At 48.2% G+C, this 14,647-nt stretch overlaps 1 protein-coding gene across 1 annotated transcript in view; it reads right to left on the reverse strand.

The window, feature by feature from the left end:
* Positions 1-14,647, reverse strand: part of ATXN1 (ataxin 1) — an 86,962-nt gene that overhangs the window by 9,263 nt on the left and 63,052 nt on the right. Inside the window, exon 2 of the mRNA XM_009884169.1 lies at positions 1-1,437. This exon is cut by the window's left edge and continues 595 nt beyond it. Within this exon, the coding sequence (XP_009882471.1) occupies positions 1-1,277 (1,277 nt within the window). The 5' untranslated portion in view covers positions 1,278-1,437. The remainder of the gene's footprint in view (positions 1,438-14,647) is intronic.

The following is a 14,647-nucleotide window of genomic DNA, read 5'->3' on the forward strand; positions in this document are numbered from 1 at the left end:
CTGTGGGTGGTCTGAATGACAGTGTGAGGGGACAGCGTGGCCACTGCCTTCACCCCCTCGTGGCCCAGAGCCTGCTGCGGAGACAAGGCGTAGGACCGGTGGGCTGGCTTTCCCAAGTGCAAGCTTCCCTTGTCATTGAGGGCTGAGGGAGAGGTCTCGCGGTTGGTGACCTGCTGCACCTCCATGTCTGCCGTGGGCGTGCTGCTGTTGGGGACCACCATGACGGAGGCTCGGACACCTGAGGAATCCCGCGCACCGTACTCGGCGGGGCTTGAGTGGACCACCACATGCCTGGTCTCGTAATGATGGGGAGCTGGTTTATTGCCTGCTTTGACTAGACCCATGTCGGCAGAGGGCGAAATGCCGTACCTCCGGCTCTTCTCTATCTCACCATTCAGTACCTCCTTGGCCTGCATCGCCTGCAGCCGGCTGCTCTCAGGCTTCTTGGGGGGATCCCTGGTGATGAAGTGGCCCCCAGAGTCGGTGTACTGCACCACCACTTGGGAGGAAGGGCCGAGGGTGAGGGTGTGCGGGATCACCGTCTGATGGGGGTGCAGGGGGACCGGGATGGTTGGAGGAGAGACGTTTCTGACAGTGCTCTGGGAAGAGCTGGAAATGTGGACGTACTGGTTCTGCTGGCTGGGTGGAGGAGACCCGGCAGCAATCAGTCCAGGTGTCCTGACCAGGTGCGGCTCAACTTTGTGCCCCTGCTGGCTTAAGCCGCTCATGCTGGCCAGCAAAGTGGAATAAGCCTCCAGCTGCGAGCGCTGGGATGGAGTGGTCGCAACAGCCGTGGCTGCCGCCACGGCGCCAGTCGCAGAATTGGCTGTTGGGGAAATCAGCTGCGAGGGGATGAAGCCGGTGTACGATCCACTGTACTGGGGCCCGACGAACTGGAAGGTGTGCTGCAGGTGCGTGTACTGCACGGGGGAAACGGGGGTCCCTGACTGGGAGAGGGCAGGCGAGTACACCGTGGGAAGAGTGGTGGAGGCTGGAACGGACCTGGGCGCACTTGGTGGGGAATAGTCCAGCCCCGCAGATAGTGACTTGTGCAAACTCTGCTGCAAGCCCACCTCCACCGACGACGTCCCCCCAGGCCGGTGCCGGCCCCCCAGGCCGCTCTGGCCGCCAGGTGTGCTGGGGAGCCATGCTAGGTTATCCGCACGGTGGTTTTCGTTTGGCAAGACCGGCTTCACCTCTGAAGGCAGGCTGGTGGCAGGGATTTCTCGCTTCTTAGGTGGCAGGCATTCATTGCTCCGCTCTTGGTTGGATTTCATCTTTCGCCGTCCCCCCTCCACTGTGCTTGCTTCACTGTCTGGCTGGCTCTGGTTTCAGTCTGATAAACGGAAAGTCACATTTGATTTCTGCAAGGGATCCAGTGACTTCATGAGGAATCATCTCCCCGTGAGCACGATTCTCCGATGGCTCCTCTGGATTCTGCAACGAGAGGGTGGGCAAGGGAGGGGGGAGTCACACTGTCAGCGCTGGGAAATAAGAACAAACAAACAGACACCCTGAAATAGCAAGCAAGTAAAAGAAAAACCTCTGGACTAAACAAAACCTGTCAAGCATTGCCACTCTTGTGTCAAGGAGCAGTTGAGAGCTGCACTGTAAACAGCGGTCAAAATCCTGGGTACGTCTGCTAATGCATCATGAAAATGATTAAAACTTCAGGCAGCTCAGAAACTCTCTGGCCATAACTTGCCACATTTAGCAGTGATCACTTATTTCCCAAGGCTTACTTTCTCCTTCCTCTAGGAAAACCCTCCATGTCTCTAAGGGGCCCAGTTCACTTTTCCAGCCTCTCCTTCCCCTGCAACGACAATGGTGCCTTCACTCTGCCGTGTCCTAAAAAGCACGAGAGTGTGGCAGGGAGCCCGAGGAACATGCATGCACAAAATATTTACGTTAGCAACAAGTAGCTATTAGTGGTGCCGAGGGAAGGTGGTGGGTCACTCCTCAATCCTCGAACCCCAGATTCACCCCCAAGGTGCCTTCACTTCACACCAGGCAGGGCTGTGGAGGCAGCAGCTGCCCCTGCCTCCTCTACCCCACATGACACGGCTCCTTACAGGCACACGCGCCCTTCATCTACCAGTCTGGCAATGAACCTCGGCCATGCAATCTGTTTACAGCAGCAGCCCAGAGCCAGAGATGGCTCTGAGCCAGGTTTTTAAAGTGTGGAGTTTTTCCCCCCTGCCCCAGTGCTTTGAACTCCCTCTGCTACTGACACCCAGGTGCCCAGGCAGGGCTCTGCGCTGGGAGATGCCCTGCACCACACACAGGTCAGCTGAAGCCAGGCACTGGGACCTTCTCCATCTCCATCAGGATCTGACCCTCCTGTTTCTTAGCGACTGCCAGACCACGGAGCCTGTGGGTACCGCACTCACGGCCACAGCCACACGTCCAAACCCTGAGTAAACTTGGCCCTGAGGATGCCTCACTAGGACCGCTTGGAAAAGCATGTTTGGGTTTCCTGATGCAAACCAGGAGCCCCCACCACTGTAAAAGCTCACGATTTTATACTGGGCTAATTTTGCTCTTGGAGAAAACCCGTTGCTTTCTCTGCTCTACATCACTTAATTCGGTGACTTCAGCCACCCAAAGGCAACAAAGTCAACAAAGTCTTCCTAACTCTTTCATTATCTGCTAAGGAAAATACCACAACTGAATCACATCACGCTTTGAAAAAAAGCAAAAGGAGCTGACAGTCTCCCCCTGCCTTCCTAAAACTTGCCTTGCCTTGTCCCGTAACAAACTTTGTGGAGAGTGAAACTCTTCCCCAGCCTCTGTCCAGCCACAACCTGTCATCTGCATTTCTGGCTGTTTTGAAAGATATGCAAGAACGGGTGCTGGGAAACCGTGCACCTCGCACAACCAGCATCCTCACAAGAAAAGCATGCATTGTATGAAAGAAAAATGGAGACAGAAAGAATTAAGAGTGGATGTGAAAGAAGATGGAAATAGGCTATAGCCCACTTTAAAGTAAATGCTGAGCAGCAGTAATGATACTTATAGCAAGTAATATTCCCTTGGGGGATTTCTTTCCCTGCTGCCTCGCTTCTAATGAACAATAACCCTGATGTTTATATGCGTATGCATTACTTTGAAGACATACTAGACTAAGATTAAGCCTATCTTTAAGAGCACTCTTTACGTTTATGGTCCTCCAAGCTACTGTAAGCCTGCAGGAAAAGTCCAAACCTTCTAATAGTTTGATACAATCAGTCTTAAGTTAATTATTCCATTGTTTAATTATTGATAAACAGTAATGAAACACCAATAGTCACAGAGCTGGGGCGGGGAGGAGGGGAAGCACTGTTTCAGGGCAGATTCCCTGGCTTTAAGGTGAGAGGAAGGACGAAAGGACTCAGGGCAGCTTCAAAAGAGCCAGCGACACCTTGAGCACAGTGGCTGGGGGGCAGCAGCACCCGCTGAGCGACGGCTCGGCATCACTACCCTGTCCTGCCCCGACCTGCCGCCGGCACCGCTGCCTCGGCACTGCAACCGCAGCCGGATGAGGGCAGCCAGGAGACAGGGTCCCCGCTATATCAGCACGGGTCTTCCCTCTCCTCCTAACAGTTGCTCAGCGTGTCTTGGCAACAGCTAAAATTATTATATTACACATGACTTACAGATTTTTATTTTTAAGTTTGACTAAAAATAAAATCGCCGAGCTCACATTTGCGCAGTCATCCTTGGTTAACTTTAGCTCACTGTAGCCTTCTGCCCTGGGCAGTCGGCTTTGGCAGGTAAGTCAGCAGCTCCTGGCCGAGGTGGCTGCCCAGGGACGCCGTGGGGGGACGCCTCCGACACAGGGCACTCATCCCGCTCCCCTTGCCACAGGGAGCTTACGCTGGGCTGGGACTGTCCTTTGAGATGGACATGAGCTGCAAACCCAGAATTTAAATACACTCCCATGGAGAAAAGCTGGGAGCAAAGGGCTAGCCCCTCTCTCTGTAACAGAGCAGGGAACTTGTACATGGGATCGAATAGGACAAATCTCTTTTGCTGTGACAGACAAACCATGCTCCCCCAAACTAGCTGTTTCCAAAAGCCCGAGGCATCTGGGTTCAGCTTCACCGCATCAGAAGTACTATGAAGCTGTATGAAACCTGGTGAAATTTCACTCTGCAGGAGCTGAAGCAAAGGTTTTGTGCTGCTAAATAGCATTGAATCACTGAGTTTTGGGTAGCCTCCAAAGACAAAGCTAACCTCCTTCAAAGATACTGAATACTAAATCTTTCGGGGGTTTTTTTTGTGTGTGTAAATCTCTCATATGGCTGACTTCATCATCACTGGCAACAAAAGGGCTGCCCAAAATCTCCTGGAGAGCACAGGAGGAATGAACAAGCTTAACAGAGACAAGGGATGAGACAGCCGTAGAGCAGTGAAGACTGCCCCACTTTTCCAAGCTCAAGCACTTCACGGTGAGACTTTGAACTCTTAACAGACACAGGCTTGGATCTGCAAAAATGTAAATGTGCAGCATAAAACAGCCTACTTCTACTTCAAGACTTAAAAGTAAAATGGTAAGTTTTCAGCATAATTCAAGTTCCAGCAACAGCAAAGATAAGACAAGGAATTTTGCTTGGGAAGCAATGAAAGGGAGACAACCCAAACAGAGCATCTCAAAGGCAAGAGGTACAAGACCTGGTTAAACTGTTTTTTTGCTGGCTGTCCTAGAAAGACGAATGCCTGCCTTCTGCAGTGTGCTGCACAGTTTGTTATTTGTACACTTTTTTATTTTTGGATCCAAGTAATTTTTCTGACTCTCGAGATTTCCTTAACTTCAGAGCTGTCAATCACGATTTGGGAGATATGCAAACAAGCAGCAAACACCAGGTGATTTTTTGCTCCCGCTTTGTTCGTGTGTGTGTCACACAAGTGCGTGCGTGCGTGCACGCCTGTGTAATTACGGCTGGGAAGGTAAAGGGGACAAAGAGATCAGGGACAGCAGCTGGACTTTGGTATCTCTGGCAGCGAGTACACATGGAACATTACTAAAGTGTCTGGACAGCCAGTGTCCACTGGCAGCCTGCCCACACTCAAATTCCTGGAAAGGCTTAAGGCAGAAAAATAATCACTTGGAGGAGTCACCATCTGGGCTTGCTCTGGTCCCAAAGGGATTGCTCACTGGAGCTCAGGATGTGCATTTTTCATGCAAAACTCCAGCGTCTCTCTGCAAAGCACTTTAAACCTCACTATGTCTCCCAAAACAGTATTTTTCTATTTATTTCATCTAATAAATTTAAAACTCATGAGAGGATACTGGGTTATAGCTTGATGGGCTGACCTCCAGTATTTATCTGGAATTTACTGTAGCAAAGGCAAAACCAGCAATGCAAGCCTCAGCCCACACCATAATTGTATGCTGCCCCCCACCACCCAGGGGTGAGTCTTGGGGTGCAGAGAAGTTGGGGCCAGACTCACAAACCACCACAGCATCTGGCTATGCAAAGGGTGGGACTTTCACTGCCTTCAGAAATCAGGCTGTTTTTGCAGTCTGATGATGTAGCTAACGTCATTTTTAGGTCTCTAAAACACCTTCAAAAATCTGGTCCCTCGTTCCCTCTGGTCTCTGACCTTTCTGCTGCTGCTAACAAACTCGCACCAACATTTGCCACCAGGAGCAAGGGCTGGGACCACACACTTGTTTGCCTTATTGCCTGGAGCAATAACCCAAGGTGGGCAGCCATCAGCCTCCAACTTCAGGGATATTCAATTCAAGCCAGTCACTTATTGACAAAAGGCTCCTTTGATCCCAAACCCTAATAACACACAGATTGTTACAACTTTTTAATTTTTACCTTCATGTATGACCAGTAAGTTCTCACATTTATTCATGCAATAAAAAAAGTGGGTCTCCACTCTGTCAGACACCGTTGCCCTCCCTGGCAAGCAGACACTTTTACCTTCATGTATGACCACTAAATTCTCACATTTATCCATGCAATAAAAAAGTGGGTCTCCCCTCTGTCAGGCACCGTTGCCCTCCCTGGCAAGCAGACATCAAAGCATAATGCAAAGAGTACACTGAAAAAATAAACCTTTCCATCGAGCCCGACAAACAGCTCTTAATGTCTGGGGTGTTACCGGGCAGAAGCAGCAGTGCAGTCTGGTGCTCCCATCTCAAATCGCCCGCCCATCCCATCACGATAGGATGAGCCACTAATGTCAGCAGCGCTGGAAATCAGTGGGAAGGGAGGGCACTTCATCCCACCTCTCCCCTCCCCTCCGAGGAGGCTGGCATCTTGCAGGATCAGATTCAGAGAGATTAAAAGACAGACACATTGCAGAGGGCTCCGCAGCTGCATTCTGGCTCTCAGATCTATATGCCAGCTTTCCCCCCCGCTCTACACCCTGCCTGCTGCCAGCTACATATTCATAGTTGTAACTGCTACAGATTTAATTAGCCTTGCCATGTGCAGCTCGGCGTACGCCAACAATAGCTATAGGAGTTTATTGTCCAATCCGACCAATTTCACAGCTCTCTGGCAGATTTCCCAGGAGGGCCAACTGCAGAGATCCATTAATAAGAAACATGAAAACCTCTAATAAAATTTGAAATTCTCCTCCCAAAACTAAAGGATTCCTGATCAACATCACATCTGCGAGACAGATTGACCACTGTAGTGTTAGCTCTTATTACGCTTCTGGGAGTCCGTCACATTAAATTGCTACAGGTTTCTGCAGAGTGAGCACCTATCATTCTGCACGTCTCTCCTCTCCCCGGTCAGATCAGACAGTCTCTATGCAGTATGAAAAGCAAGTGACACAAGCGAACCTCAGCGAGCACACCACTGGATGTGAGATGCCCGATGGCTCAACATTCCCATGAAATTTTATGATGCAAATATGTAGGTACCAGAGTTGAGACAGGAAGATTTAGGAGGAAGAAATAGCATAAGATACATTCCCAAAAGGATGAACAGATGGTGGAGTTCCAGGACAGCCATTCACTCAATGACATTCATGAATGCAGGTGATACAAATTGATTATTAGAAAGCTACTCCAGCAGTTAACTATCTATTTCTGCTACTTAGGTCCTCAATTTTGAGGATAAGGGGAGATCTGCATGTTCCAAGCAGGGCAGGTGCCTCCTGTAGTCCTGTTTTACTACAGTTACACTGTGGTTAGGTACACATAGTTATTTTGTGTGCTACGTGCTGGCGAGCTGCACAAGAATATGGTGCTAGTATTAGCTTCAGTTTTAACTAAGCTAACTGATGAATTAGGAGTTGGAATTAACTTCCAAAAGTTTGCAGGTTTCTGTCATCTGTTCATCTGGGTGCCATCACCAGGTTCCGCAACAGGAAAGATGCCTGTATTTTCAGCAACCGTAAAAGTCATGCCATGCTCTGGATGCACAGCATACCTTTCTGTGCACACATATAGCCATGCACCTACACATAAGCCTTGTAGGACTGTGAGTATCATGGCTGATGTGAGTATATTCACAGCTGCCTACTCATTTATTCCATGTTTCTTTTGCAAAAGAAGTTATTAGCAAAGGTGATCCCTCCTCTTCCAGCATGCTTTGCAGAGAGGCGGTACCACAGAGCGCAGCACAACATGCCAGGCAGGCAGCCTGGATGCAGGGAACCGTTTGCTCCAAGACCTGCAAGCCAACCCCACGTCAGGGCTGCCATCGGAAGGCTGGCTGCTTTGGCCGTTCCACTGCTCTTCCAGCCCTCCCTGCGGGCAGCACCCTCGCTTCCCGGCACAGAAACCCCCTGCCTCGCAGTGCCAAGCCTCAGCGCTCAAATACCACGAGTCAGGCCCCTCTTCTTGTCCCTGAAGCACATGACACTGGTTTAAAAACAGAAGATTTCTTAAAATGATAACGGTGAAGATTATTTGCTTTTTTATTATTTTTTTCTTTTAACTTGCCCTTCTGCTGCGTGAGGCCTTTCAGGCTTGAGGTCTCTAGCTTTTCCCTGCAACCCGCAAGATCAGAAACTTACTATTTTAGCAAAAAGTGGAATTTCCCATCTCATTGTTTGACATCAGGAACTGGAGTTTTGTGAAACAGTGTCAGATATCTAGAGACTAGTGATAAAAATGCAAGAACTGACAATGCTGATTACAGTGACATTTCTTTGAGGGTGAAGTGCCAGACTCCAGAGCCTTCTGCCTCTACAGAGGAAGGGGGAGAAGGATTTAACTGCTAAGTCAGGGCCTGAGCCCTGTGGCAAAGCCATGTGAGCGTGCACAACTTGATGCATGGCTGTGTCTCTCAGCTGCACAGCAGCAAGCGCACCTCAGCTGACCCCCTATGAGAAGCACCTCTATCTGCAGCCACGAAGGACAGACCTGGGGCTGCTTGGGCCTGGGGTTTCAGCTCAGGCTGACTGCGAGCTGCGCAGACCTGCAGGCAGAGCTGATCCAGGTGTGACGCTGGAGCACATCCCAGCAGCACAATGTTTTACCACCATGCTGGGCTGAAGCCTTTACAACCTGACAGAAGTCTGCCAAACCCTTCTGAAGCCTTGTTCCCAAACCCTCAGAGGCAGCTGTGCCAGGAGCATGAAGACCACCAACCCAAGATGTTTGGGAAGGCAGCATCCCCCTTCACACACACCCAGTGCCTCCAGTGGCAGAGCGGAAGCCGTGGGGCGAATACACACATTTTAAAGTCCTCTTTCAACCCCACTGATGGCAGGATGGAAAGATGGATCCCGCCTACACCGCTCCACAAGTGTCTGGATGCAACATCTAACCTTTTATCTCCTGCACTGCACCAACTGCTGCGAGCACAGAACAGCGGGTTTACAGGACCAGCTTGTCTGATAGTGCACAGTGACATCCTTTACTCTTGCACCCATCCCCTAGAAGCGTTTCTGCAGTTTAAATGAGTGAATAGAGTTCATTTATAAACAAGTATAATACTGAAATTACTTTGTTGATGTTTTTAATTTATCTAAAATGTGCCCAGCTACAATGGGAGCTGCCTACACAATTTTCCATTGAAAATTTCACGAGTGACTATAAACGTAGCGACACCCACTCGCCGCTCATTTTAACTTGTGACAGAAACTGTCATGCCTGTATGAACACATTTGCACCGCAGATATGTCACACAGGTCTCCTTCCATGTGTCTGAAAATGCTCGCTAACGTTCTCTACTCCTTCAGCAAAACAAATTAGAAAGACGCCTGGCTTTGCTGCCAGAAGAGATGAATAAGACCCCCACGAAAAACTACAGAAACCGGGGGTGTTTCACCCCTTTGAAGATCCAGCCAGTAACACCAGCAAGCAGCAGCCAACTCGGAGCAGCCATTTTACAGATAAGCACAGGCGCTTATGGGGAGGAATGTACCTTTAAGCCTGGCTGATAAGGGGAAGGTGTGAGAGCATGGCTTTAGGGGCATATTGGGAAAGGTCAGCTGCACACTCGACGCCTTTCCTTGGAAGTCCTCCCTGCAGCCTGCTTCTCTGGTAGATTCCATGTGCTAGCAAATTAAACTATAATTAGACCATCTGTAAAGTGCGAAACATGAATTGACGTTAAATTCCCCTTGAAATGGATTCCAGCACCTTGCCTTCTCTCAGGCTTCATTCAGCAAAGATTTAACTTGAAGCAAATTTGCAGAAGCCCTTGCTTATAGCCCCAGCACACACTCGGTGCCTCGCTGAGTCAGGATCACTGAACGCTACCACTGACAAAACCTAAACGCCAGCAGCTCATCCTGGCCTCAAGGCATGCAGCACGCTCCCCCAGCGCTGCAGAAGGCTAGAAGTGAGTTCAACATCCTCCCCTGCTCCAGCCACCTCTCTGGTCTTTCTTTCTCTCATTCATTCATTTTTTTCTTCTTCATTCAGGGTCAGCTATGTTTGGGTGTGCCGTATAGCATTGCCCACTTGTCCTGCACAGACCCCCAAACTAGCGATCTCAACACAGGCAACATAGTAGGGGTCAGTGCATGTATGAACGCAGATGGGCCAAAAAAAAAAGCCAGACCAACACTTCTGCACCTCCTCTACCCATAAAACACCTGTCCTGGCCCTGCAGCCCCCAAAACCAACTGACTAGTTATTCTTCTTGACTCAGCTTTGTAGGGAGCCTACCTCCTTGTCCATGGGGAACACAGCAGGTAGATAAAATGAGCACAGAGAACCAAATTCATCACCAGTGTCACTTGACTGAGGCCAGTGCAGCAGCAGTGAGATTGCCCTGACTGTTCTGACAAGGCAATGCAGAAAAAAATTAAAAGAAAATGAAATAATGCAGGTTTATAACAACACAGCAGGCTCCATAGTCACAGGCTCCAGTTGCAATTAAAAAACCCACCCCTTCCAACTAAGAATGCAAATCATCAGCATTGCTCTCAAGCAGGGAACGCTGACAAATGAAGGCGGTGTGCTAACAGGCAGTGCCAGTACTCTTAATTTAAGTATGTGAGAAACAAAGGTATGTACCATCCAGGACTGCCAGAAAGAACTAGCTTTAACCAGCAATCAGAAAGAACTGGAAGGGTTTAAAAATTACTTTTCTTACAAAAAACTGAAAACTTTTTGCTCCCCTTCTCCCAGCCAACTGAAGAAAGAAGGAGAAAATAAAAATCACACTGCTCCCATAAAGGTCATTTACTCAGGAGGTTTGAACTCAAGAACTGAAAACATTCCTCCATTGGACATGTGGGTCCAGTGAATCACAGCTTGGAAATCTGAATGGACCTTTCGTAAAAGCCACTGAGCCACGAACATGCTTTCTCACCGCTGCGATCACTTCTGTGAAAGCATCTTACCCATCTGCCACTGGAAATCCACGGTGCAGAAACAAGTGACTCCTCGACACCAGTGAAATGGACAAAAGGATGACTAGCTACCTGCAGCTGGTTTCAATCGAAAAGCCGAGTAATTATTGCAGCCCTCTCCTGTGGCTCATATGGAGCGCAGCATGGAGCTGTAAAGCGTTATGCAAGTCTAATGTGCTGCCAGATCTCTAAGAGCAGGCAGCAGCCAAGTTGCTCCCTCCCACCATTGGCTCAGCTTCATTAACTTAATCAGGTATTCATTCATTCATTCACTCACTCATTCAAAAAAAAAATAAAAATTACACTAAGTCTGGCAAATAGCCAGTGCCATGCATGCAAGGAGCATGCTCACATCAGCTTCCGGGGCTGGAAGAAAAAGGGCAATCTAAGATCCCTCGTGCTTTGAGAGGGACATTAGTTTTGCAGGCAGCCCGGGCACACACACACCTTTGCCAGAGCCTCCCCAAAAGCACAGAGGGCTCGGGAGCTGCGGTGGTGGCAGACGTCAGTTCTGGAGACCGTGGAATCGACAGCAGCCCTGTAAGTCAGTGCAGCCAGCAAGCAGCAGAGTAGAGTACTTCCCCAGAGCAATGGACTAATTAACTAATTTGATTATTTAGGGGGAAAAGGAATTGTGGCAGGATCAACTCAACTCATTTTGCTGCAAGGTTGCTACCCTTTCTTTCACGCATACCACATATGTTGCACAGCTTAATTCAGACAGAAGGGAACAAGGCAGAACAGAAAGAGAAAAAAAAAAAAGAGGGGAAGCATCACACAACTAACATTAAGAGCACCTGGTAATGGAAATCTCTGTTTGACCCCCGTATCTGTAAACATAAGACTTCCACAGGCCTGTAGCATTCAAGCATCAAATAAGTGTCCTCTCACTTGCACCGCTCTTGCTCTTGTTTTTCTTAGTCTTTACATGTAAGTTTGCAAAGAACGTTATTTCTTCCCTCTAGCTGTCACCAGAATGACTTTCACTGCATTTTTTTTCCAGCAAGCTACAAGAAAGCTGCTTTATAACTACTCCAAAAAGCAGGTCTTGAGAGTCAGCTCTGACTATACTGTGAAGAGCTTCACGCAGTGAGCCAGGCTGGGCATTAAGGACAGGGAGAGGTGCTACATTTCCCACAGTGGAAGCTGAGCAACAGCGTGAAAGCACTCAGTATCTCTCCCCCTTATCTCATTCTGCCCTGTGCGAAAAACTACCGGGTGGCAGGATACTCTGAGCAAGTCCATAAAAGTAACACAGAAATACAAAGCACTGCCAACTATTTCAAAAGAGTGCTTATGGTAGTATGATGAAAATTATACACCCCGGTGCAAATCCTCAGCCACAGACCTGCCCAACATGCCTGAAGAGCATCCACACTCCCCATCTTCCTCTAATGAAGCAAATCAGCCTTCACAACCCTCGATCTTCTGTTATCACGGAGAGCACAAATCTTCCCTGTCGGAACTACAACTGCTTCTTCTCTAGCTAGCCTCCAAGTTGCTATTTCTCGTCAGAAAAAAAACCCAACCCAGATCTTCTATGGCCACTGCCACAAACCATGAGATAAATGGCAAATCAGACAAAAGGTTTTCAAAAAGGGCTACTAATATAAGGCCAACATTTAGCTAAAAGTCTGCAGTTCAGATGCACTTAGCAAAAGCATGTAAAAGACCCCAAACCAACACCCATTACTCTGACCCTGACTCTTCCTCTGACCACACCACAGCAGCCCACGGTTAACTCCTGGATCCCTTCTTGAATTTCTCTGTAGGTGGACATACTGAAGAGTACCTAAGTGCCTAGTAGACAAGGAAACGCACAGCTTGTGGGGAGCCAGCTGGTGATAACATGTAAGAGCTACAAGTGAACGTCATGTTTGCAGCTCATCAGTGAGTGAACAGTACAGCACGGCTGAGCAATGCTTTGTCGACTGCTACATGGTAGCATGTAGGATTTGTTGACTAGAAAACAAAAACTACTCAAGATGCTTTTAATGCATGAACAGAATTAAAAAAGAGAAAGAGATGAAAAGGTGCCTGAAGGTGACATCTTTCTTAGTCCTTGGCCTTCTGCACTCCAAAGTGTGTAGGACATCAGCTAAGCAGCCTCAAAGTACTCTACACTCAAGTCAGCCTCCTTCACCAGAAGTTCAATCTTGAGCTAACAGCTTTTAAATTATCCAAGCACTTAAGCACTGTGTGTCTTTCATTAACTTCATCCCCATCTCGAACCCTTCTCTAAATGAGATCCGAAGCTTGGAGGTTCCTCCTCTTCTTTTCACTTCACCTCCCTTCTCTTGCATCCCTGACACCACTACTTCATTCAAGGCACAATGCGAATCCTTTCTCCTCTGCCCACACCAACAGTCTCAGCTTCCCCTCTCCTACTTAAACAGCTGCTCAAGCCTTCTTTGCAGCAGCAACCTCCTTTTCTTGCATTGAGGCAACAAACCACGATGAGATTCCATCTTCTGGGCCTCTCCTCTGTGCCCAGGAGCACCCAGCAAGGTGTAATTTCTGACACAAGAAGTAGCTACATGAGTTTTAAAGTGAGCCATCAGAAGGACAGGAACATAACGGAGCAGGAGAAGAAAACCAGCCTGGGAACACTATGATCATTTTATCCCAAACGATCCAAACTTGAGCAGAGGTTCTAGTTTGGTCTAGATAAATAAAAGGGATGTGGTTTGAGCAATTCTGGTTCTTTGTATGAATCATTTCACTTCTCCCTCTGAAAGAATCATTAGAAGAACGTGGGGTTTCATGATTCAAGGTAGGAGAATGAGAAGGCAATATTTCAGCACTGTGAAATGAGGCTTGCGTGTCTAACCGCACCGCCAGCTCAGAGTTCACTTCTCACAAGTGTCAAGTATATTTTCCCTTCTGTATCTCTGCAAGCCCCAGTTCTGTCTGTTGTCATCACTCATGGGATTTACCTAATCCCTGAAACAGCAGAAAAAAATCATCTTATTTGCTGGAGAAACAGAATCATGTCTTGAGCACACACTGAAAAATTCAAATTGTACATATCGTTTATTGTACCTCCATTCATCCACCCGGTGTTGACAGTATAAATACAAATGATGCCCATAAGAAAATGCTGAACTGTGGTCCAATGCATTCAGTGGTACTTCTCAGAGATTTCCACTCGCTTTTGCTGTTTCTCTGCTCACATTCTCACACATCAGCATATTTAAGCAGCTGCCTGTTTATACAAACACAGCCTGAAGCAAAAATGTTGATTCTCTTCTTCATCAAAGCTGGTGGCTTTAGTGGTGTCTGCTGCTCTGAACTAGGACGTGGGGCAGAAGCACTCAGAAGCTAGGGGTTTGTTTAAAATCTATTATCTCACGATTCAGCTACGCAGGGGGACTTCACAACTTTCTAAGCACAGAAGTTCACCTTTCTGGAGTTTTATTTTTAACACTAGTGTACTGTGATGTTGACCTTTTAAATTCATTATATCACATTATACACAGCAGGCACAACTTGCTGTACAGCTCCTTTCACACACAAATACATGATGGTGCAGTTCCAGATTTTATTGGCACTCCTTGGACTCAAGCGAGTGAATCCGGCTCACGACTGTGCATCCTTTACTGACACAGCTCTCCTACCAGCTAGGGCAGCCTTTTGCACAGTGCCCAGTGAAACTGCGTTAGCCCTTGTGTAGCGACAGACACATCTGATTGCAGTTTGCCAATGCATTTCAGCGGGTACCACTTACAGGGCTTTGAGGTGCTCCCTCCAGACTGGGGCTTCGGCATGACCTAGGGCAAAAGCTTGTTCTCTAACCAACGATACATCGCTCATGACAGGATTTCAGTTTCTGCGTCAGCTAATGACCTTTCAGAAACACTCTAACAAAATTAGGGGAAGGGAAAGA

This window comes from Charadrius vociferus, unplaced genomic scaffold (genome assembly GCF_000708025.1).
Source record: "Charadrius vociferus isolate BGI_N301 unplaced genomic scaffold, ASM70802v2 scaffold444, whole genome shotgun sequence".
In the NCBI taxonomy this organism is placed as follows: domain Eukaryota; kingdom Metazoa; phylum Chordata; class Aves; order Charadriiformes; family Charadriidae; genus Charadrius; species Charadrius vociferus.